We start from the raw sequence: 26,380 nt of genomic DNA, 5'->3' as shown, positions 1-26,380 counted from the left end.
GATGAAATCCTGAAATCATAGCTCTACCACTACCACTATATATACCATTATTCCAGCCATTTCCTTCTGCTGCTCCATACAGTTTGTCAGACAGAGAGCACCTGTCTGTAGAATCCAGGAAGTGGTCCAGTCCAAGCTCTGTCAAGAGTTCACTGGCCTGGGGTAGAGTCATGTCATCTACATTAGGTATAGCACGAGAGGCCAGCCAAGCACTTAGAGAAAAGTCTGAAAAAAGATTTTAAAATTATAAGATATGGCCAAGAAAAGAAACATTTTTCTGATACATTTAGTGACCTTGAACTTGTTCAAATAACCATGGGTCAAGATCATGAAGCACCCTCCGGTGATAAGTAATAAACTTTCAATGTTTCTTCATTAGAAAGTTACAGACTTAACAATAATTATACTTTTTCTGCCAGTGACCTCGAATTGTCAATATGACCCTGGGTCAAGATCAATATTATGTGTCCAACTTAGTCCCCCTCCCCTAGGACCTAACCAGGGACCTAGTCCCTCCTCCCCCAGGATCCAATCAGGGACCTAAGAGACATGGGTTTTACAGTTTTGGTAAAGGGTTATGCACTTGTAATAATATAATAAGTTTGCCCACTAGATGTCTTTTAGAAAAGAAGAACATTCTTTCAAATATTGTATGCGTACATAAATTGGCATATTCAAAATTTAGCGCAATCACTGGGTATTGAGTTGTCGTGATCATGAATTAGCGCTACACAGGTCTGTGCTGTGTATTGTATTAATAAATGATTTCTTAGCAGTATTAGTGCATGAATTAGTGCATCATTGTTCATGCCAAAGCTGCTAAAATATAAAGCCCACTTTTTCAAGAACACATACAGTATGTAATGAATTTTAAATGTAGGACTATCTAAGCCCCACCCTGGGCCTGAACCATGAGCCCTGGGGCAACAAATTTTTAGCAGAGGGTTAAGGGTTTAAATGTTATAGAAATTTGTGAAACAGTTTGTGTGGTTTAATTATTGCTAAAACACATTAATCATGGAATTTCTCTATCAAACCAGCCTTATTTTTTCATTCTCCCCAAATCTATTCTTATATTCTATACTGAAATACAATAAATTCAATGCAAAAACTGTAAAAAATTAAATCCCCCCAAATAAATAAAAATTTATTCTAATTTTTCCATGTAGCTAATTAATTTGAACCTATCAAATCCCCAGATTTTGGCCGTCAAAGCACAACAAAAACAGATCACTAAAGGTCACCTGAGAGACTCAGATGACCTAAAAATGTGAAATGAAAATAAAAGTTGGAAAGATAACAGTTTTAAAACAAATTTTGGTCATGCAGAAAAATTCATGCGAGCAACAAATTTTCATATGGGAATAAACATACTAGAATTCAAAAATTCTCCCTGATTTGTGCAAGTTTTCATGTCAAATGAAGTCTGGTTCAAAACAGTTACTATCTGGTCACATCCAGATGGTTCAAAGCATGCAGCAGTTGTGAGGCGAATGTTGTATTTCTTAGCCACTGTATCCTTTGTTATTGTATATCTACAAAAATATTAATGATATAAATACCTAAAATATCATTCAATAATGGTCAGAATTCTTGCTCAAACTTGTACTGCAATTAAATATATTGAACTAATACAATGTTATCAACAAGCCATCTGCACACTATATCACTAACCTTATTTCAAAAATTCCTCTTAGTGTGAACTTTTGTTCAGTTCCTGAAATCAAAGTTTATAAGTGATGTGAAATATAATAACATGTACATAAACATGTACACGACTATTCAAAGTAGGCATGAATTTAAAATTCAGTTTATAAAACCAAAAGGAGACAGTTTTCTTCATTTATAGTATGCATGTACATAAAAAAAAAAACTACATACCAAAACCAAAATCATGCAGATAAACTGTATGTTTTATTCTCTCTATTGTTAATACTAATAAATTATGGCATTCTTCAAGTTCTAAAGCAACTTCAAGAGATCTGTTGTTGAATTTATTGATATCCATGCAACATGTAATAGCTGTGCAAGATCCATGTAAATGGCATGTTATTTCTGTTGGAAGGGGAGGTGTGTTAAAAGTAGAACCACAATCTGAAAAAAAAATTAAGAGCATGTAAAAAAGTTTATGGGCCTAATACATGTCCTGTATATCTTTTTTAAAAGCTAATTTTTGATAATCTAATCATCTGCAGTTAAAAAAATTGAATAATCACCATTCACCCATCCATTGACTGGTGACTTGGACGTATACTGCGAATCTGATGTTCGATCACAGGGTGTTCCTTTCATCATATTAGACATACTCCTATCTTCCAGAAACAGATATTCAGCATATTTTGGCAGGTGCATAATGGTTGAATTTAATCCCAAATCATTTAGCCATTTCTGTAGTGAAAATCCTGTGTCTGTAAATGCAAAATTGTTTAAAACTTTAAATTATTTGAACATTTTAGAACCCTCTTGCTGAAAATACAAACTGAACTAGAGGTATTGTGAACAAGCTCACAAAATAATACCCTCTGTGGCATTTTTTTAAGTGCATGCCCATGCAAACTTTGTAAATGTAACCTTGAACTTGCCAGAAAGACCTTGGTTAAAAAAAAAGGACACATCCTCTGGTTGTAAGTAATCTTATAGTAAAATATGGACATCTAATGTTTCTCCATTAGAAAATTATAAACCTGAATTTTATATTTTTTTTATCAGTGACCTTGACTTTGTTCCAATGAGCTTTGTCAATGTCATGACATACCCTCTGGTCATAAACAATCTCTGAACCAAGTATGACCTTCCAAAGATTCTTCATTACAAAGTTAGAGTCTGGACAAGAATTTAAACTTTTTGTGCCAGTGACCTTGAACTTGCTGGAATGACCTTGGGTCAAGGTAAGGACACACCCTTCTAATGATTCTCCAATACAAATTTATATCCCGGACAAGATTGCACAGACAAATGGACAGACAGACAGATGGTCAGATAGATGGACATGGTGATTCCTATATACTTCCCAAACTTTGTTTGCGGGGGTATAAAAATTCAATTTAATCATCAGAACACATATAATTCAAGAAACATCAGAACTGAGGAAAAGTTTCAGAAAGATTTTAACTCAAATTTGAAAATATCTTTAAACAGATGAAAACATACGAGGGTTGTCCGTAAAGTTCGAGACCAACCTTGATAATAACTAACAATTATCGATAAAATATATGAAACTATTATTTTCATTAAATTCATGTCTCATTTCGTTAATATGCAAGTTTTCATCACAGAGCGACACAAATAGATATATTTTTGTCAGATAAAAAATAGACATACACTCATACCCGGAGCACTAAAATGAAAATCCTTGACGTTACCCGACGTCAAAAGCTAAATACATTTAACTTATCTCAACGTAGTCACCATTTAACACATTACTTGTGTCGCTTTAACCAGTCATCAGAAATGTGGACAAACTGTTTTGGTTTCATAGGTGAAATAATATTTAACACTTCCTGTCTCACAATCTGAAAATCATAATACCTCTGCGTAAAAACGACTTTATGTATGGAAATAGAACTGTTAGTGGCCGATCATTGTCAATCAGGTCATGAACTTCATTATTTTTTTACATACTGCAATCTCGGAAAGATGGTCTTCCTTCACGCAGGTCATCCTGTAAATTGTCCCTTCCGTTCGAAAATCTTCTATGCCACTTAAACACTAAAGAACGGCTTACTTTACTATGTTTTCCCAATTGTTTAAGGAATTTATGGGTCTCTGTTGGTGTTTTTCCGATGTCTACACAAAATTTTATCACTGCTCTCTGCTCCACCTTTTCCGAAAATGTCCCTTTTTCAAACAACGACGATCCTGTCTTGATAGATTCTAACCTCGATTTCTCTGCCATTTCGAAACTTTGAACATTCAAATTTTGCAGGTTTGATGCTAATGCCTTTGTCAAAATGCGAAAGTCATCCAAATTTTCGCGGAATTTTACAAAATACAAATGAAATGTATAAAGTGATAAATAACTTTTTTAATTAAAACTTTGCCGTGCTCCGGGTCACCATCCCAAGTCTAATAATGAAGTAATAATTGTAATTATACATTTAAATTTGAATAAAATTTTACATTTATAATTCACACATAGTAAAGGATTATAAATATGCTAATAATAAATATCTATAACACAACTTTTATTTATATTTTAGCTTGTTCACAAACTTTACGGACAACTCTTGTACATAGCCTGGGGATATTTTCTCATCCTTGGAAGGATGGTCCTGAAATATTAACCCCCATCCCACTCCATCCCCTTTGGTACTTCTATCATTTGAAGTGACAAATATTCTGATCATGAGTATTGTACAATAGTGAATTAAATTTCAATTTGTTACTTCACTGCAAACATCCACATATATACACAATGTATATCAAACCTAGAAGACTTGAAGTCCAGTCACAACTGCCTTGGGGAAACACAGCATTTTGTAGAATAGTAAAATCCAGTTTACAACTGCTGCCACTTTCAAAACAAAGAGCTATACCAAGATTCACTGCATAACTCTTCCGGTGTACCAAATTGTAGAGATTCAGTCTACAAACAAGAAGTGTTTGTGAATCACTATGCCCCCGATGGTAGACTACAGTGCAATAGTTATGGCCAATGTTAAAGTTTTTCAAATGTAGGTCAAAGGTCACAGTTGACGTCACATGATCAAAAATTTCTGTACCAATGGAAAGGTCTTGTCATAATGAAAACTCATGTCAAATATTAAAGCCTTACCCTTGACAGTGCAATAGTTATGGGCTAGGTTAAAGTTGACAACAGACAGACAGACAAACAGGAAAAAAACAATATACCTCCGGGATCTTTCAATCCGGGGGCAAAACAAGAGGCCCAAGGGCCTTAACGGTCACCTGAGTATAAAACAACAATTTAGAGGATCCATAGAGTATAAAATGAACTGAAAGGTGAAGCTTTGTTGCCCAAAGCAAGAAAAATAGGGTGATCAGGATCAACAAAATTATCAGTCTAGTATTCATTAACAGTTCATAAATTAGGTTCTAATCTGTTCCCTATTTATCACTATCACCATACAGTATATTAACAAACTATCAGTGCTTCTGTACTGTTTTAATTTCTTGTTGAAATCTCTTACATGGCCTCTCTTGGTCTTTAATGAAAATTTAATAAGACAAGTTATTTTGTCTCATTTTTATTTATCAATTACTTACAAGTCTACCTGATCATTAAAACTATGAAAATATTTTTTGTATTATACAATACAAATTCTTGCATAAATCTCTTATTCTATTAACCTTTCAAGTACATTATTGACAGTGATTAATTATCAAAAGTAAATGGCAAAGGGGAATAACTCCTCTCAGTAGAATACAAATTAATAGAGCCCTGGCCAGGATCAGAACACTTGACCAAATGGTCCAGATGTTCAAAGAGCTGGTAAAAATACCCTTCCTTATTAAAACTTTGACTCTGCCTCCGATATGCCCAGGAGCAGAGAAGATTTTCAAAGAAATAATGCGTTTTTACTACAGATTCACTATATTATCAAAAGAGCCCCGCCCCTCCCCACCGAGAAACACCAGAGCCTCTGACCCTGGTACCAGAAGTTTGCTGCTCATAAGTAATCACTTTGTTTATCTGCTTAACACTAAGGAGCAGACAGGATTATTTAATAGAATTAAATTTTGCTTTTTCACTATATAATCAATAGAGCCCCCCCCCCACCCTTTTCACCAGAACCCTTGACCCTGGGGTCATGAAATTCAAAATTTTGGAAGAAGCATCCTTGCTTATCATTACAATGTACTTAGTTTGTTTAAATGATACCTAGGGGCAGAGAAGAAGATTTTCAAAGAAATAATTCACCTTCACTATAGGATCTATATAGCCCCACCTTAGCACCAGAACCCCTGTCTCTGGGGCCATAAATTTCACAATTTTGGAAGAGGCATCCTTGCTTATCATAACAATGTACTTAGTTTGTTTAAATAATACCCAGGAGCAGAGAAGAAGATTTTTAAAGAATTAATGCATTTACACTACATAATAAATAGAGCCTCACCCTAAAACCAGAACCCCTGATCCAGGGGCCATGACATTCACAATTTTGGTAGAGTCATCCTTGCTTGTCATAACCATTATTCAATTTGTTTCAATAATACCCAGGAGTAGAGAAGAAGATTTTCAAAGAAATAATGCACTTTCACTATATGATCTATATAGCCCCGCCCTAGCACCAGAACCCCTGACCCTGGGGCCATGAATTTCATAATTTTGGTAGAGTCACCCTTGCTTATCATAACCATGTATTCAATTTGTTTCAGTAATACCCAGGAGTAGAGAAGAAGATTTTCAAAGAAATAATGCACTTTCACTATATGATCTATATAGCCCCACCCTAACACCAGAACCCCTGACCCTGGGGCTATGAATTTCACAATTTTGGCTCAATGCTTATTACAATCATGCCAACAGTTTGACTGCTTGATGTCCAGGGGTAAAGAAGAAGATTTTTAAAGACAGCACTAATTTTGATGGTTTAAGCCCCACCCCTCAGGCCCCAGGGGGGCAGGGACCATGAAATTCGCAATTTTTGTACCCCTTTGCCCATTGATGCTGTATGCCAAAATTGGTTAAAATTAGTTCAGTGGTTCAAGAGAAGAAGCTGAAAATGTTCAAAAGTTTACGACCGACGGACGACGCACGTTGCAAGACGAAAACAGATAGCAATAGGTCACCTGAGTGATTCAGGTGACCTAAAAATGGTTATCATGGGAACTAGTTTACTTACAAGATTCATATTCTTGAGCATTAATTCTATAATGCGTAATCCTTTTAGTAAAAGTTGTATTCTAAGTACATATTCAGATATAATTTTATTTTAAAAATTATCATCAAAGTTATTTTATTAACTAAAAGCTAGCTTACCTTACTCTTAACATACCAACAAGACTGTACTCATAGCTATATCCTACAAAAGCATGATAAAAACCATTAACATTAATGGACTTTCCTTTCTCTTACTAAATTTTTTTTGGTTAAGTTTGATTATTTGATATTTTAAATCATTTACCAAAATGAAAGTCCAGAAGATCGACTTTGATGGTCAGTCTCTCTAGTTTGATCAGCATGATCTGGGAGCAGGAATCAAAACTGACTACAACCTGGAAAGTCCTTCTAATGCCCTCTGCTCTTACACAACACTGTATCTCATTGCAGAAGCTGGACATGTAACAGGTCACTGGACTTCCAGTTAAATTGCTTACAGTGACATCTCCAGGACAATCTAGTTATTGTAAACAATGGTCAATGAGAAAAACAAGAGGCCCAAGGGCCTTAACGGTCACCTGAGTACAATACAACAATTTAGAGGATCCATAAACTGATAAATGAAGCTTTGTTGCCCAACAGCAAGAAAATAGTATGATTAGCATCAACAAAATAATTGGTCTAGTATCTATCTGCCCCCCCCCCCCCCCATTTATCACTATTCCCATGCAGACTATTAACAAAATGTCTATTATTCAACCCCATATTATTCCTTCTCACAATGGCCTCTCTTGGCCGTTGAAGAACATTTAAAAAGATAGGTTATTTTTGTCTCATTTTTATTCATCTATTATTTCCAAGTCATTAAAACTATGAAAGTACTTTTTTTATTATACAATAAATTTTCTTGCATAATTCTCTTATTCTATTAAGCTTTCAAATACATTATGTAAATTGATTAATTATCAAAGGTGAATGAAGGGGAATAACTTTGCTCAGTAGAATACAAGTTAATAGAGCCCTGGCCAGGACCAGAAAACTTGACTAAATGGTCCAGGTGTTCAAAATTCTGGTAAAAATACCCTTGCATATTAAAACTTTTACTCTGTTTGTCTTGAACATCCAAAGAAGCATAGACAATTTTCAAAGAAATGCATTTTCACCATATTATTAAATAAATAAAGCCCCATCCTTACACCAGAACATCTGACCCATTGGCCACGAACTCACAATTCTGGAAGAAGCACCCTTTCTCATCATAACTATACACTTGTTTCTTTAGTTTATAACCAGGAGTAGATAAAAAATTTTGAAAGAAATTAAGCATTTCCACTATATAAATGTAATCAATAGAGCTCCCCCCCCCCCCCGAACCCCTGACCCAGGGGCCATGAATTTCACAATTTTGGAAGAGGCATTCTTCCTTATCATAACCATGCACTTCCTTTGTTTGAAAAATACTCAGGAGCAGAGAAGAAGATTTTGAAAGAATTCATGCCCTTTCCCTATATAATCAATAGAGCCCCCCCCCCCCCTCTAACACCAGAACCCCTGACCCTGGGGCCATGAAATTCACAATTTTGGAAGAGGCACTCTTGCTCATCATAACTATGTACTTAGTTATTTTATTTAATACCCAGGAGCAGAAAAGATTTTCTAAGAATTAATGCATTTTCACTATATAATCAATAGAGCCCCCCCCCCCCCCAACACCAGAACCCCTGACCCTGGGGCCATGAATTTCACAATTTTGGAAGAAGTACTCTTGCTCTTCATAACTATGTACTTAGTTACTTTATTTAATAACCAGGAGCACAGAAAAGGATTTTCATAGAATTACTGCAATTCTACTATACAATCAATAGAGCCCCCCCCCCCCCCCAAACACCAGAACCCCTGACCCTGGGGCCATGAAATTCACAATTTTGGAAGAGGCACTCTTGCTCATCATAACTATGTACTTAGTTACTTTATTTAATACCCAGGAGCACAGAAAAGGATTTTCATAGAATTACTGCATTTTCAAGTTATATAATCAATAGAGCCCCGCCCTAACACCAGAACCCCTGACCCTGAGGCCATGAAATTCACAATTTCGGAAAAGGTGCTCTTGCTCATCATAACTATGTACTTAGTTACTTTATTTAATACCCAGGAGCAGAGAAGAAGATTTTCAAAGAATTCATGCATTTTCACTATATAATCAATAGAGCCCCGCCCTAACACCAGAACCCCTGACCCTGGGGCCATGAAATTCACAATTTTGGATGAGGCACTCTTGCTCTTCATAACTATGTATTTATTTAGTTTATTTAATACCCAGGAGCAGAGAAGAAGATTTTCAAAGAAATAATGCACTTTCACTATATGTTCTATATAGCCCCACCCTAGCACCAGAACCCCTGACCCTGGGGCCATGAATTTCACAATTTTGGTAGAGGGCTCAATGCTTATTACTATGATGCCAACAGTTTGACTGCTTGATGTCCAGGAGTAAAGAAGAAGATTTTTAAAGATTGCATTATTTTCAGTGGTTTTAGCCCCACCCCTCAGGTCCCAGGGGGGCAGGGACCATGAAATTCACCATTTTTGTTCCCCTTCACCCATAGATGCTATATGCCAAATTTGGTTGAAATTGGTTAAGCGGTTTCAGAGAAGAAGCTAAAAATGTTCAAATGTTAACACACGACGCACACCGCACGAAGCACGACGCACGCCGACAGACGAGAACAGATAGCAATAGGTCACCTGAGTGACTCAGGTGACCTAAAAATCCTTATTTTCAAACAAAAACATAGAAATTTACAGTTCTAGTTATAAATACAAACTGATAAAGAGAGTTTTATGCATGCAAGTACCTGATTTCAAAGCTCACAGAAATAAGAATATCTTAAATGATACAGAGCTACTGCTTAGTTTATCTGACAATGGAAAACTAGAGGGACACAAAAATGAGACAAAAAAATGAAAACAAGATGACTATACTTCATACTATATTTCAGAGGCCAAGCATACTCGTATTCATTTCCGATTTTTGCTCACTTACGATTATTCCAACCATTAACAGTAGATGAGTAGATTCCAGAGTCTGGGTCACAGGAGTCAGACAGTAAATACCGAGCTGCTCTCATCTCCTTCATAAGCTCAGCAGACTGGGAGTCAGACAGGGGAGTGGTGTAACCATTGTTGGTCATCCAAGCCGAACCGGAGAAATCTATAGAATGAATAGTTATGTTTTCTATCAGTACGAGATAAATAAAGGATGCATCTAAGTTGTGTGGTTTTTATTATTGCTTCAGCCAGCAAATTGAGATGATGCATATATTTGCCAGGCTTGCTGAGCAAATATACATCATTTCAATGACCTAAAGAAAGATATTCTCTTTATCTCATAATTTTGTCTTTAGCAAAAAATTGAGGCAGGCCCTTGAAAACAACTCTAAACATTGATCTCCTTTTTTTTTATTTTGCCAAAATTAATTATGCAAGGCCTATTGTGCATTTGATGTTTACCTCTCCATGGCAAAATTGAATGTTTATAGAATAAAAAGTATGGTCATTTTCTACAAAAATCATCTCTGAATTGTCTCTTTAAATATATAACTGGTTTCTTTTCTTAAATTTTGTATTGCTTCCTCATTAAATATACAAGTCAGATTGGATACATAGTTTGATGACTTGTTGACTTACTGAAAGTTATTGTATGCCCAAGATACAAAATATGAAAACTTGGAATCTCAGAAATATGTCCATAGGACATGAATGCCCTGCCCAAAGTCCATTTGTACTGGAACTTGGAAAGAAATGTACTATCCTTTTTTGGTCCAAGATAATAGTAAAATATGATAAAAGTAAAATTTTTTTTTTTTTCAGATACAGCACTGTTTACTTAGTTGACAGCAAATTGAAGGAATAGTGAAATCAAGGTCATTAGAAAGTTCAAGTTAAGAAAATAATGACACAGTGGGATTGTTCTCACTAATAAGAGGTTTGATTCAAAACTCTTCAAAATTAAGGGTTGATCCGAGGTCAAGGGAAAAACAAAGTCATAAGGTCAAGGCCAAAAAGTTATGACAGAGTTAGATTGCTCTTACCAATATGTAACTTTGTATAAAGTCATAGGGAAGGTCAAAGTCAAAAAATTATGGCATACTTGAATAGTTCTAACCTATTTGTATAAGTGTATGAAGTTTGATGAAAATATTATGAACAATTTCTTCTTAACTGTGCTAAGTGAAAAAAATTAACAGTGAGACCAAGGTCTTATGGTAGGTCAAGGTCAGAACATTTTGACAAAGTTGAATAGCTCTCATCAATTTGTATCTATAGGGTTTGAAGTAAACATCTTGAACAATTCTTTGGAACATAAATAAAGGAGTCAAGGTCAGACAATTTTGACAAAATTGAATCGCTCCTATCAATTTGTATCTATGAGCTTTGAAGTAAATGTCTTGAACAGTTTCTTTGAAACACAAATGAAAAAATAAGGAATAGTGGAGTCAGAGTCAAAGGGAAGTCCAAGATCAGAAAAATAAGACACAGTTGAATAGCTCCCACTAATATGTATCAGTGTAAGAATTTTGATTAAAATATCTTCAATAATTGCTTTAAAACTGAGCTGAACACAGATAAGGAATATTGAGATAAGATCACAAGGAAAGTCAAGGTCAAAATATAATAACACAATTGAAATTCTCAACAATAATTATCCATGTATGTGTTTTTATTTAAAAAAAAATCTTGAATAGTTAATTTGAAATTGAGCTAAACACAAAATAGGGAATAGTGAGGTCAAGGTCGCAGGGAAGGTCAAGGTCAGAAAATTATGCCACAGCTGAATAGTTCTCATCAATATATATCAGTATTTGAATTTTGGTTAATATGACTAGTCAAACCTGTTATCTTGAACTTGATGATACCAATCAAAAAACTTTAAGATATCTGAGTATTTGGGATACTGAGGTTAACATACATAAAGAAAAAGTAATTGGAAGCTCCAACTAATTTGAGATATTTATGGTATTCAAGATATAGGTGTTCAAGATAACAAAGTTCAACTGTATACTGTGAAATCCCTAATTTTTTAGGGGGTGTAACTTTTCTTGTTTGTGTGGCATGAAGAGACCCCTTGAATTCATGTCTTTCACAATCTCCTTTCAAACTAGAAATCTGACGAGTCAGCAAGGGCCCTGCCGAGGGTAGAAATATAAGGGTGCAGATTAGGGGATGAGAATTTTACTTGATTACAAAACTTTAATTATATATACAGAATAAGCAACAACAACTGCTAAACATCCAATAACCTGTAGATAGTATCCTTGTATTTACATAAGGCAGTAAAAAACCTCATATCAATAATAACTAAATTAAATGTATATCTAAAGAAGAATGAAGCATGTGTTTTCTAAAATGCCAGCCTTCAGTGAATGCAAATATCACCCAGGCTTGACCTTAACTTCAAAACAAATATCAGTTGCAGACAAAGGTGTTAATTAATCTTAAAGTGACAGAAAGATAACCCTCTAAAATTTTCTGCAAACCAGCAAGATAATCAATCCCAGGGGATTAATTATACTGCTCTCTAAACCTTTTCTTCTAAGTTTACAATAAGAACTTTTTAAGCAATGATAGAATGAGGTTATTATCTGAATACCTGTTAAAATAAATGGTATTCTTGAATTTACATAAGGCAGAAAAAAAGAAAACAAAAAATAAAAAAAATAAAATCATAACAAAAAAGATATCTTTATCTACATGTATATCTTGTTTTTAGAATTCAATAAAATCATAACTCATTGTGTATTTTACCAAAATAAAGTATGAACATTATTTTATACACATTTCAGAGAATGTAAACATCATTCAAAATTGACCTTAACTTCAAAACAAACTTCATTTGTAGACAAAGGTGTTAATTAATCTCAATGTGGCAGATAAAGATAAATGCTTTAGATTTTCTTCAAGAGGAAAGTTGATTAATCCCAAGAGACTCATTGCAGCCTTTCCTAGTTTACAATAGGAACATTCTCAGCAGTTATCTCTCTTTGCCCATTCACTCTTACATAAAGTTAAGGAATCTGCCCAACCACCCCAGCTCCAAACCAGATGACATAGAGACCCAAACTTAGCATCAAAATATGTCTTACTGCCTATTCAACCAACATACCAAATTTGAACTTAATTGGTCAACCCTAAAAAAAGTTATTGGAAAAAAACAGAAAATTTGTGGACGGAAGAATGACAGACGGACAGACAGCATGATTACTATAGGGCACCTGCAAATCCTTGCGGGGCCCTAATAATTAACAGCACTTCTTTGTCCACAAAATTAAATCCCCAGGAACCAATATTTTTTCTTCAGACCAAGAAAATTTAACCCCAAGAAAATGTTTTTTCACAATATCTTGAACAGTTTCTCTGAAACTGATTTAAATGCAAAGGGTGACAGATGGACAGAAAGAAAAGGATGGAAGATGGACATGAACACTATATGCTCCTGCCATATTCATGGCGGGGCATTAAAATCTATTTAAGCTTTAAAAATAGATATGAGAAATCTTTTGGAGATTATCAAGATTATCAGTTGACTGAGTTTGTGCTTTATGTCCTAATCCAATTTTTATGAATCATAAAGCTAATTAAGCCTAAGAATGTAAGCAACAGCAAAAAAAAATAATGTAAAACTACGCCGCAAAAAGACAGATTTAGTACTTGAATTGACAAATCCTTCATTCCATTGGCATGGTTGTTTAGGGAGCAGCATGTTGTTAAATATTGTATGGTTGGCTTCACATCCTGAGGTCTCTGTACAAACACTCAGCTTCACTGTCATCACATATAACTTCTCTGATGGCAAGTCCTCTATTTTGTAGCTAAAAAGAAATAACATTCATTTTTTTTCTCTATATACATTTACTAATATTCACTAGTTCAAATAATCAAATCAAGGGATGGGGTGTTTTGACAGAAAGGAAATGCACAATAAACAAAGTATTTTATACATACATTGTATATCACAATTAATTCAAAAGTTAAAAGTTATAATCTTACACAAGTTTTATGATCCCGGCCAGGGAAAACAAGCCATCTTCTCCTTCAAAGGAAGAAAAATGAACATAAATCTTAATTTAAAATGGCAATTATAAAAACTATACTGAATAACATAGTTGTATAAAGAGTGTGCACATTTTCAACATTTTTTTTACACAGAAGTGGGGTGGGGGTGTGGGGATGCATATAACAAAGACTTAATTTGTAAAAAAAAAAAAATCTGATCTCTGACATGTCATGTAGTCAAAAATATCATACTTGCATTGATCTATATTTAAAGCATATTTCTTATATATAACAAAATAACTAACATTTTATTTGTCCCATCCATGAAAGTAACTATATATTGATATCAATTTACTATAATAATTGTACTATAGTATAATTTTTAAGTACACATGTATTTAGTAGGAGTGGGGATGGTTTCAAAATGTAAATTATGAATTCTTGGTTTTCATTCTAAATTTTAAAATTTGTGTCAATTGAGCCAATTTTGAAAAATATCTCAAGGATTTTAGTCAGCCTTTCTGACTAATCCTTTTTTATCATACTGTGTTGCATGACCAATGAGAAGAAAACTTGTGATTTCTGACATTTCCTTTAAATATACCTTAATTAGAAGCAATTTTGACTTAAATCTATTCATTCTGATATAAATACATGTAACACACATAATATACAAGTGTCACAATATATGTAATATATTCAAAAAATTGACAGATCTCTTAAATAAAGTTCGCCCAAACTTTATAATTAAGACTATTGTAGACTAAATACTTACCAAATGTATACTGATCGAGTGACCTCTGAAAGTTGTATTTTTCTATTCCTATTCTGAGCACATACTGACAAGGATCAATGGAGATGTAGGTATGGAATGACATGTTCAGTGAGGGGACATCTACACAACAGTCTACAGCAGTACAGAGGCTGGATACATAACAAGTGACTTGTCTGGCTGTCTCAGGAGTCAGAGGGTTGTTCTCTAAATCTACAGCTAGCTGACACACTGGAATAAATATTGGTTAGATTTTACTAAACTATGTTGAAAACCACTAACTTTTCAAAATCTTTGTATTTTAAGTAAATTATCTGCAACTTTTTTTAGCTTGCAAAATTGTGTTTCTCCATTAGAAAGTTATGAACCAGACACAAATTTTACACTTTCTGCCAGTGACTTTGAACTTGCCCAAATAACCTTGGATCAAGATTATAACATACCCTTAGCTCACAGATATTCTTTGTTTGAAGCATTTACTTCCAGTGTTTTTCCTTTATTATAAATAGTTTGGAACTGGACACAAATTTTACTTTTTTTCCTACCAGTGACCTAAAACTTGCTAGAATGACCTTGAGTCAAGTTCATGACATAAATAATATTTGTACATGTGTGAAGTATGCACTTCCAATTTTTCTCCAATACAAAGCTACGGACTGAAAATGAATTTACACTTCTGTCAGAGACCTTGAACCTGCTGAAATGACCTTCGGATAATATCATGACACACCAGTACATAATAAATCTTTGTGTCAACTAACAACTTCCAACTTTTTTTTTCTATTAGCGAGATATGGATCACACACAATTATAAACTTTTTATGCCAGTAACCTTGAACATGCTCAAATGACCTTCATCAAGGTCATGAAACACCCTCCGATTGTGGTAAGCATGAGTTTCCAATGTTACTTTATTACAAGCTTTAGTCAGGAAAGGTATATATTTTTCTATAATTGACATTGAACTTGACCAAACTACCTGGGTCAAGAGACTTCTTCAGGTCATAAGCAATCTTGGTATGAGGTATAAATATACTTTTTTCATTAGAAAGCTGCTAGATTATAACCTCATGTGCATGCATGGATTAAGGAAGATTTGAATCAATTGGAGAAATGAAATCATTCAATTGAGATGAATATTTAAGCATTAATAGAAAAAATAACTATTAATTGCATAGGGATTTGTTGTGGGTTTTTTTTTATTCGAATATACATTTTCTTTTATTAAGGCCAAAAAATAATTATGGAAAAATCTTAAAATTTAAAAACTTGAAATATCATGATATTTCAGATGTTTTGTGATACTATTTTCCCTCACAATACACAGCCCTATTAGCTAGTGTATAGCACTCCTCCCTTTCTCCAGTTAAGGAAGCTCCAAACACTAATCAAAAATGCTTTTTGGACTCATAAAGGTGCACATATTCAGTGTATCTAGTTCATTTTCAACATAGGGTACCTGCCCTATTTCTGCAGGAAAAATGTTCAAAGACAATGAATTATCTGTAAACAGAAATCGCTGTTGTTTACTTACATCGGAAAAATTAATGGAAATGATGTATTTAATTACTTAATCTTAGTCTAACATAACATTAGAATACTTTAATTCATAACAATTTGTGTCATTAACTGTAGATTCCCATTTATTCTATTTTTTCTTCTAAGGGCAGATCACTCTAACTCAATAAAACTACCATACAAATAGTACTCTTTAGTGTGCAGTATTTAGAGCTTCCTTAAGGGTGTCATATTTATCTTTGTACTTTGTCTTTTTCAATATACCGATATTCATCATGAAATGAAAATTTCCATTTATTTCTTATCATTGTTCCTTATTAGGCTTATAAATGTTTGAATCTGTAATGTAATGTATGGGTTCAACCTAGTTATAGTCCTACCTTTTAACAGTCTGATTATAAATGTTTTAGTCCAACTTATAACAGCAAGGATACTGCAAAATTGAAGTATTTCAGGTTCAAATTCTGGATTTTTAAGAGTTATTTTTGTTGATTATTAATTAATTAATCCTACTTGAGGAAAAATGAGTTGTGATTTGAAAACTTCAGTTAGGTACAATGTTTACAACAGTCAAAGCAAAGAACAGTTCTTTCCCAATTTACCAGTATTAAAGCACAAAAAATTATAGTCCATAATTATTACATAATAGTTTAGATGGACCAGACATGAATTTTACACTTTTTTCTGTCAGTGACCTTGAACTTGCTGGAATGACCTTGAGTCAAGGTCCTGGCACACTTACGGGTCGAAAGCAATCTTTGTGTCAAGTACAACCTTCCAAAGTTTCTCCATTACAAGGTTGTTATGACCCAGACATGATTGTAAGGATGAATAGGCAGCTGAACAGCTTGTCAGACAGACAGACAAGGTGATTTCTATATTACCCCCCCCCCCCCCCTTTCTTCGTATGGGGTTGAAAATTAATGGCTTTTCTTGGAAAATCACATCACAAAAAAAATTACTTTAACTTTGCATGCAATATTACTCACCTTGTGAAAAACTAGATGAATTGAGATTAAATCCTGTATTGGCTGAACTAAACATGGTAGAGGAATAAAATCCTTCTCCTCGTTTACACTGATCTGTTTCGATATACTGAGCAATGTCCAACTCTTCAAGCAGTAAATATTTAGCCCAGTCTGCAAGTTTTTCTCCATCTTCAATACTGTGCTCATTTTTCCAGCTACTCAATGAGAATCCTATTTAAAAATTAATTTGAGAAAATTCATTTCAAAATTATAAATGGGGTCAAAAGGGGCTATCTAAAATACCTTTAAAAAGGTAAAACTTTTCAATGGATGGGTATAGCTAACTACTAACTTAATGTGCTCATTCTTGCTGGAAACCTACTAAAAACATATGGTTGGTAGGTATAATTACCTTGAGATTCATCCCAATGGCAAAGTTGCTTGGGTAGCAAAGTTTCATTGAAAACTGTAATAGTTTGGTAGCAATCTCCATCCGATTCAAAACAGAAACTGATGTTTAGGTTTACCAGATATAATCGTTCTCCATACATATCTTCTATAGAGAAGCTTTACAAAACAGAGCAATGAAGAAGATTGAAAAATCTTTGTTTATAAACATTTTTGAAGAATACTGTTAACGATTAAAAATTACATTTATAGTCATTCATAACCCATTAAATACATGTACAACACTATATGCAAGGTACCAAACATCGATTGAACACATTTTACAATTTAGCAAACTTTGTAACAAAAATTTAGCTCAAAACGACAAGACCATGAGACATAATTGGTAGCATATTTCTTTTTAACCTGTGACCTCTTAAAGGTAAACATCTTGACTTGACCTGATGCTGTAAGTTCATCTTGACCAAATATATCATCCTTTGTTTTTGAAGAATTCAAATTTATAAATAAATACCAGTGTTAAGATATGGACAGAGAGATAATTAAAACCAAACAATAGATCAGAAACAATTGTAAATACTCTAAAATATTGTACTTAAAAGATATCAAAGAACCAAGAAAACATAAGAAATTAAAAATTAACAGAAAAGGAAGAAAGTGAAGCAACCCATTTTTCACTGACACCTAGCTAGGGTATTACATTAAAGCGACAGTACGGCTGCAAAACATGTGCTTTTTCATTCAAATTTACCCAATATATCATTAAGAAATAAGGTATTTAGTTGATGTAAGCAGTTTGAGAAACATAAATATCCTCTCCTCATACAAAACTAATGTAATTAGAATCTGCTGGAAAATCAAGGGTTGTACGAACTGGAGCAATCTTAGATCTGTTTATTTGTATCACGTGAATTCTAAAATGGCACGTGCCTTCTCTGTAGCATTTACAATTATAATGAATATGCGGTAAAAGCAATTTTCAATAGCAAATTATCATATCTTTCTGGTAAAATAATCTAAAGTAATAATCGTAAAGATTTTAGTCTGCTTTCAGGCGAATTTAACAGAATTAAAAGTACAAATTTTGACGTTTTGTGTATTGGGGTCCGAGAAAGGAAAAACCACCAAATTATACGTTATCGTGGAAAATGTCAAACAAAATATTTTTCTGCACAGTTAAAAAAAAAATAGCACTTCAAATGGCAACAATGTTTATAAGTCATAGGTGTATTTTTATGTTGAGTTTACACTATTTTTTTTTTCATTGAAAGCGATGAAAAAATGAGAAATGATAACAAGTATCAACAAACCTGTCGAGTATAGAACCTTCGCGAGCCCTGCGTGAGTGTCGCCAAGTTCTCGTTTCTTCCTTATCCAATGATTATATTAATCCCCAAACTAAATTTTAGCCAGGAAAGTTGCTTTTTCAAGCTCTATTTTCAGTTTCTTTTTCTTTTTGGTCGACTTTGTCAATTTAGCAGGCCTACCGGACTTCCCTCTCTTACTATGTTGTTTTGTTTATGAAAACTATGCATGTGTGCATAGCATGGAATGTGGAACTCCGAACACGTTGCGATGTATATATTTATGTCCCATAAATAATATTAATTTTAACAAAATAATCAAAATTATTTAATTGTGAAAAAATTATTTTAATTCTGAATGTTTATACGTTTATGAGTAGTAAAAAAATTCCAAATCTTGTAGGAAAATTTTATCAAGTCAGTTTTTTGATGAGGTGCGCCCTACTGTCACTTTAAGCTCTCCCAACTTTTTTGAGTTGAGCTAAAAACTAAATAAATATTATCTCTTATCATCTGCAGAAATAAACTATCGTTTTAAAATTTGAACATTTTATGTCATTATTAAGCACAGATTTTGGAAAATTAACAGAAAAAGAGAATGATTAATTTAGGGTGATAAAAACTTTGTATGACAATATCAATTTAATCAAAATAATGAATCAGCACACTTACTCCATTCTTGCCGCTCCACCAAGCCAATGTTGCTCAAGTTTTCCTAATAATAAAAAAAAAATAGAGAAAATTCAAAATTATTCTACTTAAATTTTGAAACATTACAATTTTACAAAAATTTTACTTCAAAGAGAGCAAACAACTAACCAAATTGGTAATCCACAAGTGATATATTCCTCCTGAATTTTTCAATGCCAACATTAAGAACTGAATTACAGGGATCAATGTTTAAGAAGGTCTTGAAGCTGTGCCTTATGAAGTCAACTTCAAGACAACATTCTGATGATGTGCAATCATTCTTTAAATGACAAATGCCTCCCAAGATCCTAGGTTTTGAAACAGTTTTTATACATGCTACAAAAGTAAAATAATAGATCCGGGTACACTAGTAATCAAATGTATTTCTTAATCTAGTGCATAAAAGTTAAATAGTACATGTATATGGAAAAATAAAAAAGTTTGTGAATTTTAACATTTACATGAAGTCCATCCCTCAACAGCCTTGGTAGATGTAGAACTGCAAGAAGTTGTTTCAAAGTACTGAGATATGGACAGTTCATCTAACAGCTGAGACAGTTTATAATCCTTATTCATCAGTTCCGTCAAATTTTTTAGTGAATTTTCCACCAGCCATGCATTCAAAGAAAAATCTAGGATAAAAGAAAGAAAATGTGCAAAATACAGATAAAATATTTTCTGTCATATGAAGAATTATGAAATCATATTTACTCACTTGTTTTGACAAATCCTTGATTCCATGAGCAAATGGCCTTAGGGAAGATAGTTTTGTCCAGCACTGTAAACACTGAGGCTGATTTGCACTGAGGGTCTGTCGATTCATAGCAGTCCATCACATCCATTGATACTAAGTACAAGTTCTCTTCTGGGATATCTGATACACTATATCTTAAAATTGAAAACACATAAAAGTAAAGAAACAGAATAGCACCAGAATACAAACAAATTTACACTTTAAAAATACAGTTAAACTTGTTTAGTACGAACACGGATATTGTGAATTCATTGATATAGCGAAGTTTTCTTGGATCCCCAGCTAAATAAATTTTATGAATTCCTCATATGGATATAACGAATTACAGATATAGCGAAGTAATTTCACAGGTCCCAGTGAGTTCGTTATAACCGAGTTTTACTGTATGAAACTTAATATTTCTTCATTTAGTGCAAAAACTTTGCTTACCTAATTCTGTATACTCCTAATAATTTGAAGTCATAACTTTTTCCTGTGTAAAATTAAAAAATGATCAAAAATATCAGTAAATAAACCAACATATTGTATAACACTGGATTTCACAGCTTTTAATACCTGACATTACATTAAATTCAATACTCTTTTGTTTGCTCACAGTCCACAGATCAGTAGTTCATACTCACCCCACTGTATTCCAGCCAGAGTTTGGTTGTGGAAGACTTGTTCTATCTGTATGCTAAGGCTACTGGTACAGTGGTCAATGTTGAAGTAGACCTCATAGTTCCTCTTCAGAACTGAAGCTTGTACACAGCATCTCACCCCTGTACATGTAGGCAGCAGGTCACAATTTACACTAGGATCCAGAGTAGGTAAGCTGATGTTCATTGCACAACCTGTTCCAAAAAGAATAATTTCAAAAATAATCTTAAGAATTAATGGAACAAATGTAAAATTTTATTTATTAGGGAAAAAAATTAATGAAAAATATATTAATTGTCATTTTCACCTGTTGTCCATCCCTTTGATCTTTCTGATGAATTTCCAGGAGACAAAGAACACATTGGGTACTTGGAGTAGGCAGTTAAACCCAGTTCTTCCATCAGCTGTGGTATATAAGGATCTTCTATTCCATCAATAGATGTATTCAGTCCTTTGCTTAATTTCCATGTATTTAGGGAGAAATCTATAAATAAATAGAATCATTGATAAACTGTCTTATACGTACAGTAAATTAAACCAAAAATGATCACTTTAAAAAAACCAGCCAACAGAAAAATAACTTTATGACAATACAAATAGTATTTGAGTAAGAACACTACTTAATATATGCATTCATTATAAAAAGATCAATGAATACAAGGTCCAGTTAATGCATGGTTTCAAACACCATATCTATAATAGACACGTATCAGAAATATACAGATCTTACAGCATCTGAGGTTTTAACTGTGGCTTAATGCATTTATATCATCCATGCAAGTCTTAGCAAAACTAGACACGCTATATTTTTTATCCCATAGATACTGGCACTGAAGGATACAGCAAAAATTCTTCCTTTATGAATTTGTTTGAGAAATTTGCCAGCAAATTCACACAGCTGTACATGGTAACATTTTTTCTGCTTTATGAAATGAATTTTTTTATCTAAAATTTTCACATTAAATGTTTTCTTGTTTGAAGAGGACTGTATCATGAAAACTCACAAACCTTGAATCTGGAAGTCCCTGGACCAATCACAGATGGCTTTTGGTATCAATGAGTTTTTGAAAAGGACATGGTGGACTTCACAATACTCGGGTTCATAACACTGACTGATGTTCATACTTAGAAGATACTTGTGATCATTATAAAAATTGTGCATCAATATGCTGAAAAAAATTAAAAAGAATGGAACATATTACCACAGCAAAATTAATATTATATTTTCCTCAAAAGTGGGCATTACAGAAGGGACAGGAATCTCCAAAGGAAGACCTCATCAAAAGTTAACACTATGATTAACTGATGACACATTTTTCTTGTATAGAATATCTTTAAAAATCTATTGCAGCTGTAAATTCCTGTGTGAAATTAATATTATTACCCTAATTATAATCTCACCCTATTCCTTGGGACAAATATTTGAGGTTAAGAGAGGACAGACTGACAGAAAAACTCTAGTCAGAAAAACTCACTTAAGCCTTTGGCAAAGGTGAGGTAGCAACTTCAGAACATCAACCAAAGTATGGCAATTTTTTTTCAAAGAAAAATCACTTGAAATGGAAAAGGCTAAGAAACTGAATTTTTTCACCTATCCAGCCAGTTAAGCAAGCATATGTAGTTACATACCTCATTTCATAAATTCCATACATATCAATTTTTAGTTGTTTGTCTGGAAACAAAGTTTCAAATTAAAATCATTGGTTAAAGATAAGAAGTAATGTCAAATTTACACCTTCAACAGTTGACTATTTTGATGACATGATATTTCAACATACCCCATTTCATGGTGAGAAGATTGATGTCAAAATGTAGCTTTTCAATCTCTATTCTCATGTTGAATTTACAGGAATCAATATTTAGTTTAACTTCTATATTTCGAGACAACACATGGTCAAACATACAACAGGTAACCATGGTACAGTTAGAAGCCAGGTAACAGCTTATTTTGTCAGAGGCTGTAAACTGGGTGATGCCATGTACCTTTCCACATACTGAAATTAATTACTTCATTTCACTTGTATGTAAGAAAAAATCACAAGCAAATCACAAATGCATTTAATAATTTTTTAAATTTTAAAATGCACTCTTGCAATTGCAAAGCATAGTTATACAATGAAAATATGATGAAAAAGATCACAAACATTTATTTATCATTTTTCACATAAATTCTTTGCAGCTTTTTTTAATTGATTAATACTTTTTAAAAGTATGATGAAAGTTCTCCTGAAAACTGAAATTGTATACCATCATTCCAGTAGTTTTTATGAAAAATGTAACTTTCAGATTCTCTGCTACATGTGTATGAAGACAGGTATTGTGAAATCAACAAATGTTCTTCCAGGAGAGCAGCATTTCCCTCAGATATTGCCGACATGTTTATACCATGATCAGATGTCCACTTTGCAAGGGAGAAGTCTACAATCATATAAGTTAATCTTACTGGGCATTCAGATATTAAAATCATGTTTGGACCATATGCAACTTAAAAACTTTTGGAATGAATTCAGGACTTCATTTCTTATGACCTGAAAGCATGAGTCATGATTTTCCGCCCAAGCAACATCTTATAGATCTAGGTTACAGGACAGCAAAATGAAATTCAAATATTATATTGGAATAGCCAAATTATCTGTTTAATGACTATCAGATTACATGGAACCCACTATAAAGGTCCCATTTTAGTTGTTCAAATAGACTTTTATATAATAATATGACTGCTTCATAGGTAAGTTTATGCAAGTGTAAACCATCACTGGGTCAATGAGTTTATCAAATTTTCCGTGTTTTATAGATGCATGCTTTAATTTCAATTCTAAGTACAAGCATAGACTGTTAAGTCAACTGCAGTCATTGAAATGATCTGTCAGTTGCATTAATACAGATACAGTGAACTATATTCAGTGCTTCAGGAGATGGTTGCATTTCCATTGATTTTAAGCTTTTATGGTCAGCAAAACAAGACTTTTCATGACCCTACTTTCAATCCATTTGCACAAAGAAAAGAATTCCTACTTACTCTTATGAGCAAATCCAGTGGAAAGACTACAGATTCTTTTTGGTAAGAGAGCATGCTTGATGACATCTGTTTCCAACAAACAAGAGGCCCCCGACTCCAAACAAAATCTTATGTGAAGAGTAACCTGGAACTTTCTCTCCATTTTTAAATCATACACTTTGTATCTAAAGTTTAAAACAACAATCAATGATACACGTCCAAGAGTCCTCGAATCAAACATAAAAAGATTCATATAATACCCATTTTGCAATCACTTTTTCACAGTGGCAGAATTTTTTATTTAGATGTATAGTAATTCAAAATACTGAAAAACATTATATAATATAAAGTTCAAACATTTTACCTGAGTTTAATGATATTCTTCCAAAGGAAGTAGTTTTCTTGTCCTAGAAATGAAATTTTTATGAAATTTAGCTGACAATATTTTTAATATGATGAAAAAATTTCAAAGGGGTTGAATATATATTCACACAATTTGTCAGACTTAGTATGTTTCAACCCTATTTCAATGTTCAACATTGTATTTTTTTTCAATCAGCTCAGATAGTTTATTATCAAATAAAATCTAACAAGAAGTCCAAAGGTATCAAGATAGAAAGATAATTTGTATGGAAAAGGGACCATAATTATTTACCAATTAATTCCCACAATTTTCTGCTGGATATTAAATTAATTAATCTGGTGCTGTCAAGTTCTCTATTTTTTTGTGCCATAAGACACATCAGAATACATGATTTTATCAAAGATTTATGTTAACTTTAGGACATTTGCATATCTAGTATGTAAAAATTTTAAGCCTTTTTTTTGGAGGGGGGGGGGGGATTTATCAAGGTTTATTCTTTATATTGATTACTTTGTTCAAGTTCTGGATAAAATTTATCCAGAGGTTCTAGGAAGAAATTGAGAACTGTGAAAAATTTACTGGGCAGTGCATGTTAACTAACAAAAAACAAATGCACAAAGTACTAGTTCACAGAGTTGCACCCAAATTATATTGAAAAATTACAATAAAATCTACTGTTAAAATTGTGCTTTTGGCAAGAAAAACCTGACCAAATTTTAATTGCTCTGAGATTGATAGTTTAGGCCAGAGAAGACAATATGGCTAGAAATGTTTGCTAGCAGAGGTACATGTATGTTCTCTCCCTCTCTTTTAATGCCCTCTTATTTAAACATTTAACAAAATAATTAATAAATTTTCATACATTCAAAATTATAGGATATCAAGTGGAAGTACACACCAAATGCCACATCAAACATGGATATGTTGTGAATAAAATTCTCAATTCCAATCAAGAATCTGTTATTACAAGGGTCAAGATCAAGAAAGACGGAAAAGGATGTCTGGAATGGATGACTGGCATTGACACAGCAATACACTGCAGAACAGGTGGTGGGAGTATGGCAAGCAAGTCCTGTGGGTAAATCTTCTGTTTGTATATCAAAGGGACATTCTGTAATCAAGTGAAAAATAGAAGAAAATATAATAACATTCATTTAAAGTTATGGCTATGTTAACCAATTCTGTATTACAATTCATCACCTTTAGTCCAACCATTTATCAAGGAGCTGAAATTGGTATTTTCACTACAAGATTTTTCCTTCACATACATGGCCAATCCAAGATCTTCATACAACTCTAACTTGCGATACTCTGGTAATGGAGCTTCCATTGGAATATCCCTCTCAGTCATCCAAGCTGTCAGTGAAAATCCTGAAAAATTGCAAAACCACAAATAATCAGACAAAACAAATTGAACATATATTGTAATTAACCTTATTCATTTCTCACCACTGCATTCTGCTTATACCCCTCTCTCATAAAGATTAGAGCAATAAAAAGCAAACTTGAATGAATGAAAGAAAAAAGTGAGCAAGCTTACATAGCCTACACTCCCATATTGCTTGACAATGCTACACATAATGAATGACAATGCTACGCATTAAAATACAACAAATACCCCCCCCCCCCCCCCTTCCCCTTTTACAGATATTGAAAATCAGTGTCATCCAATCAGAATTTCCTGTGAATATGCATACCTACACAGTATGTCCATATTAACTACAATATGTTACATGAAATTCTGTTGAACAGTTTCAGAGGAGTTGCGCTTACACACTGTTTCAGTAGTATACTTATATAATTTTTGGTCCCTGAGAATAAACAAGAGGCCCAGGGGCCACAACGCTCACCTGAGCACTGTGGCTAGGAAAAGAGGAAAAATCAGTTTAGTATTGAAAAGCTTAAATGCATAAGTGGTCCCAACCTACCCCTAAAAGGGAGTTTGGGGGGGGGGGGGGTTATGAATTGAACAAAATTAAATCTACACTAAGGATGCTTACATGATTTTTTGACTAACTGTGACTTTTTTCTCTACAAGTTTGAACTTTCATTGTGGCCCCACCCTACCCCTGGAGGTCATGATTTGAACAAACTTGAATCTACACCACCTAAGGATGCTTCCATA

General features: G+C 33.5%; 1 protein-coding gene across 1 annotated transcript in view; it reads right to left on the bottom strand.

Annotated features, from left to right (window-relative positions):
* LOC133201665 (uncharacterized) overlaps window positions 1–26,380 on the bottom strand; it is a 276,554-nt gene that overhangs the window by 99,356 nt on the left and 150,818 nt on the right. The window contains 29 exon segments of the mRNA XM_061337452.1: window positions 46–225; window positions 1,375–1,535; window positions 1,675–1,717; window positions 1,882–2,094; window positions 2,217–2,402; window positions 4,428–4,585; window positions 6,944–6,986; window positions 7,089–7,301; window positions 9,831–9,998; window positions 13,496–13,656; window positions 13,835–13,877; window positions 14,616–14,843; window positions 17,120–17,329; window positions 17,511–17,665; window positions 19,483–19,525; window positions 19,630–19,836; window positions 19,956–20,132; window positions 20,216–20,388; window positions 20,684–20,726; window positions 20,878–21,087; window positions 21,201–21,377; window positions 21,902–22,062; window positions 22,523–22,565; window positions 22,672–22,887; window positions 23,141–23,311; window positions 23,913–24,076; window positions 24,256–24,298; window positions 25,154–25,366; window positions 25,456–25,626. Of these exon segments, the coding sequence (XP_061193436.1) occupies window positions 46–225; window positions 1,375–1,535; window positions 1,675–1,717; window positions 1,882–2,094; window positions 2,217–2,402; window positions 4,428–4,585; window positions 6,944–6,986; window positions 7,089–7,301; window positions 9,831–9,998; window positions 13,496–13,656; window positions 13,835–13,877; window positions 14,616–14,843; window positions 17,120–17,329; window positions 17,511–17,665; window positions 19,483–19,525; window positions 19,630–19,836; window positions 19,956–20,132; window positions 20,216–20,388; window positions 20,684–20,726; window positions 20,878–21,087; window positions 21,201–21,377; window positions 21,902–22,062; window positions 22,523–22,565; window positions 22,672–22,887; window positions 23,141–23,311; window positions 23,913–24,076; window positions 24,256–24,298; window positions 25,154–25,366; window positions 25,456–25,626 (4,374 nt within the window).

The sequence above is a fragment of the Saccostrea echinata genome, unplaced genomic scaffold, assembly GCF_033153115.1.
Source record: "Saccostrea echinata isolate AGI-Se365-2 ecotype Australia unplaced genomic scaffold, CSIRO_AGI_Sech_v1 ptg000045l, whole genome shotgun sequence".
NCBI lineage: Eukaryota > Metazoa > Mollusca > Bivalvia > Ostreida > Ostreidae > Saccostrea > Saccostrea echinata.
This window is presented reverse-complemented; position numbering and strand designations above follow the sequence as displayed.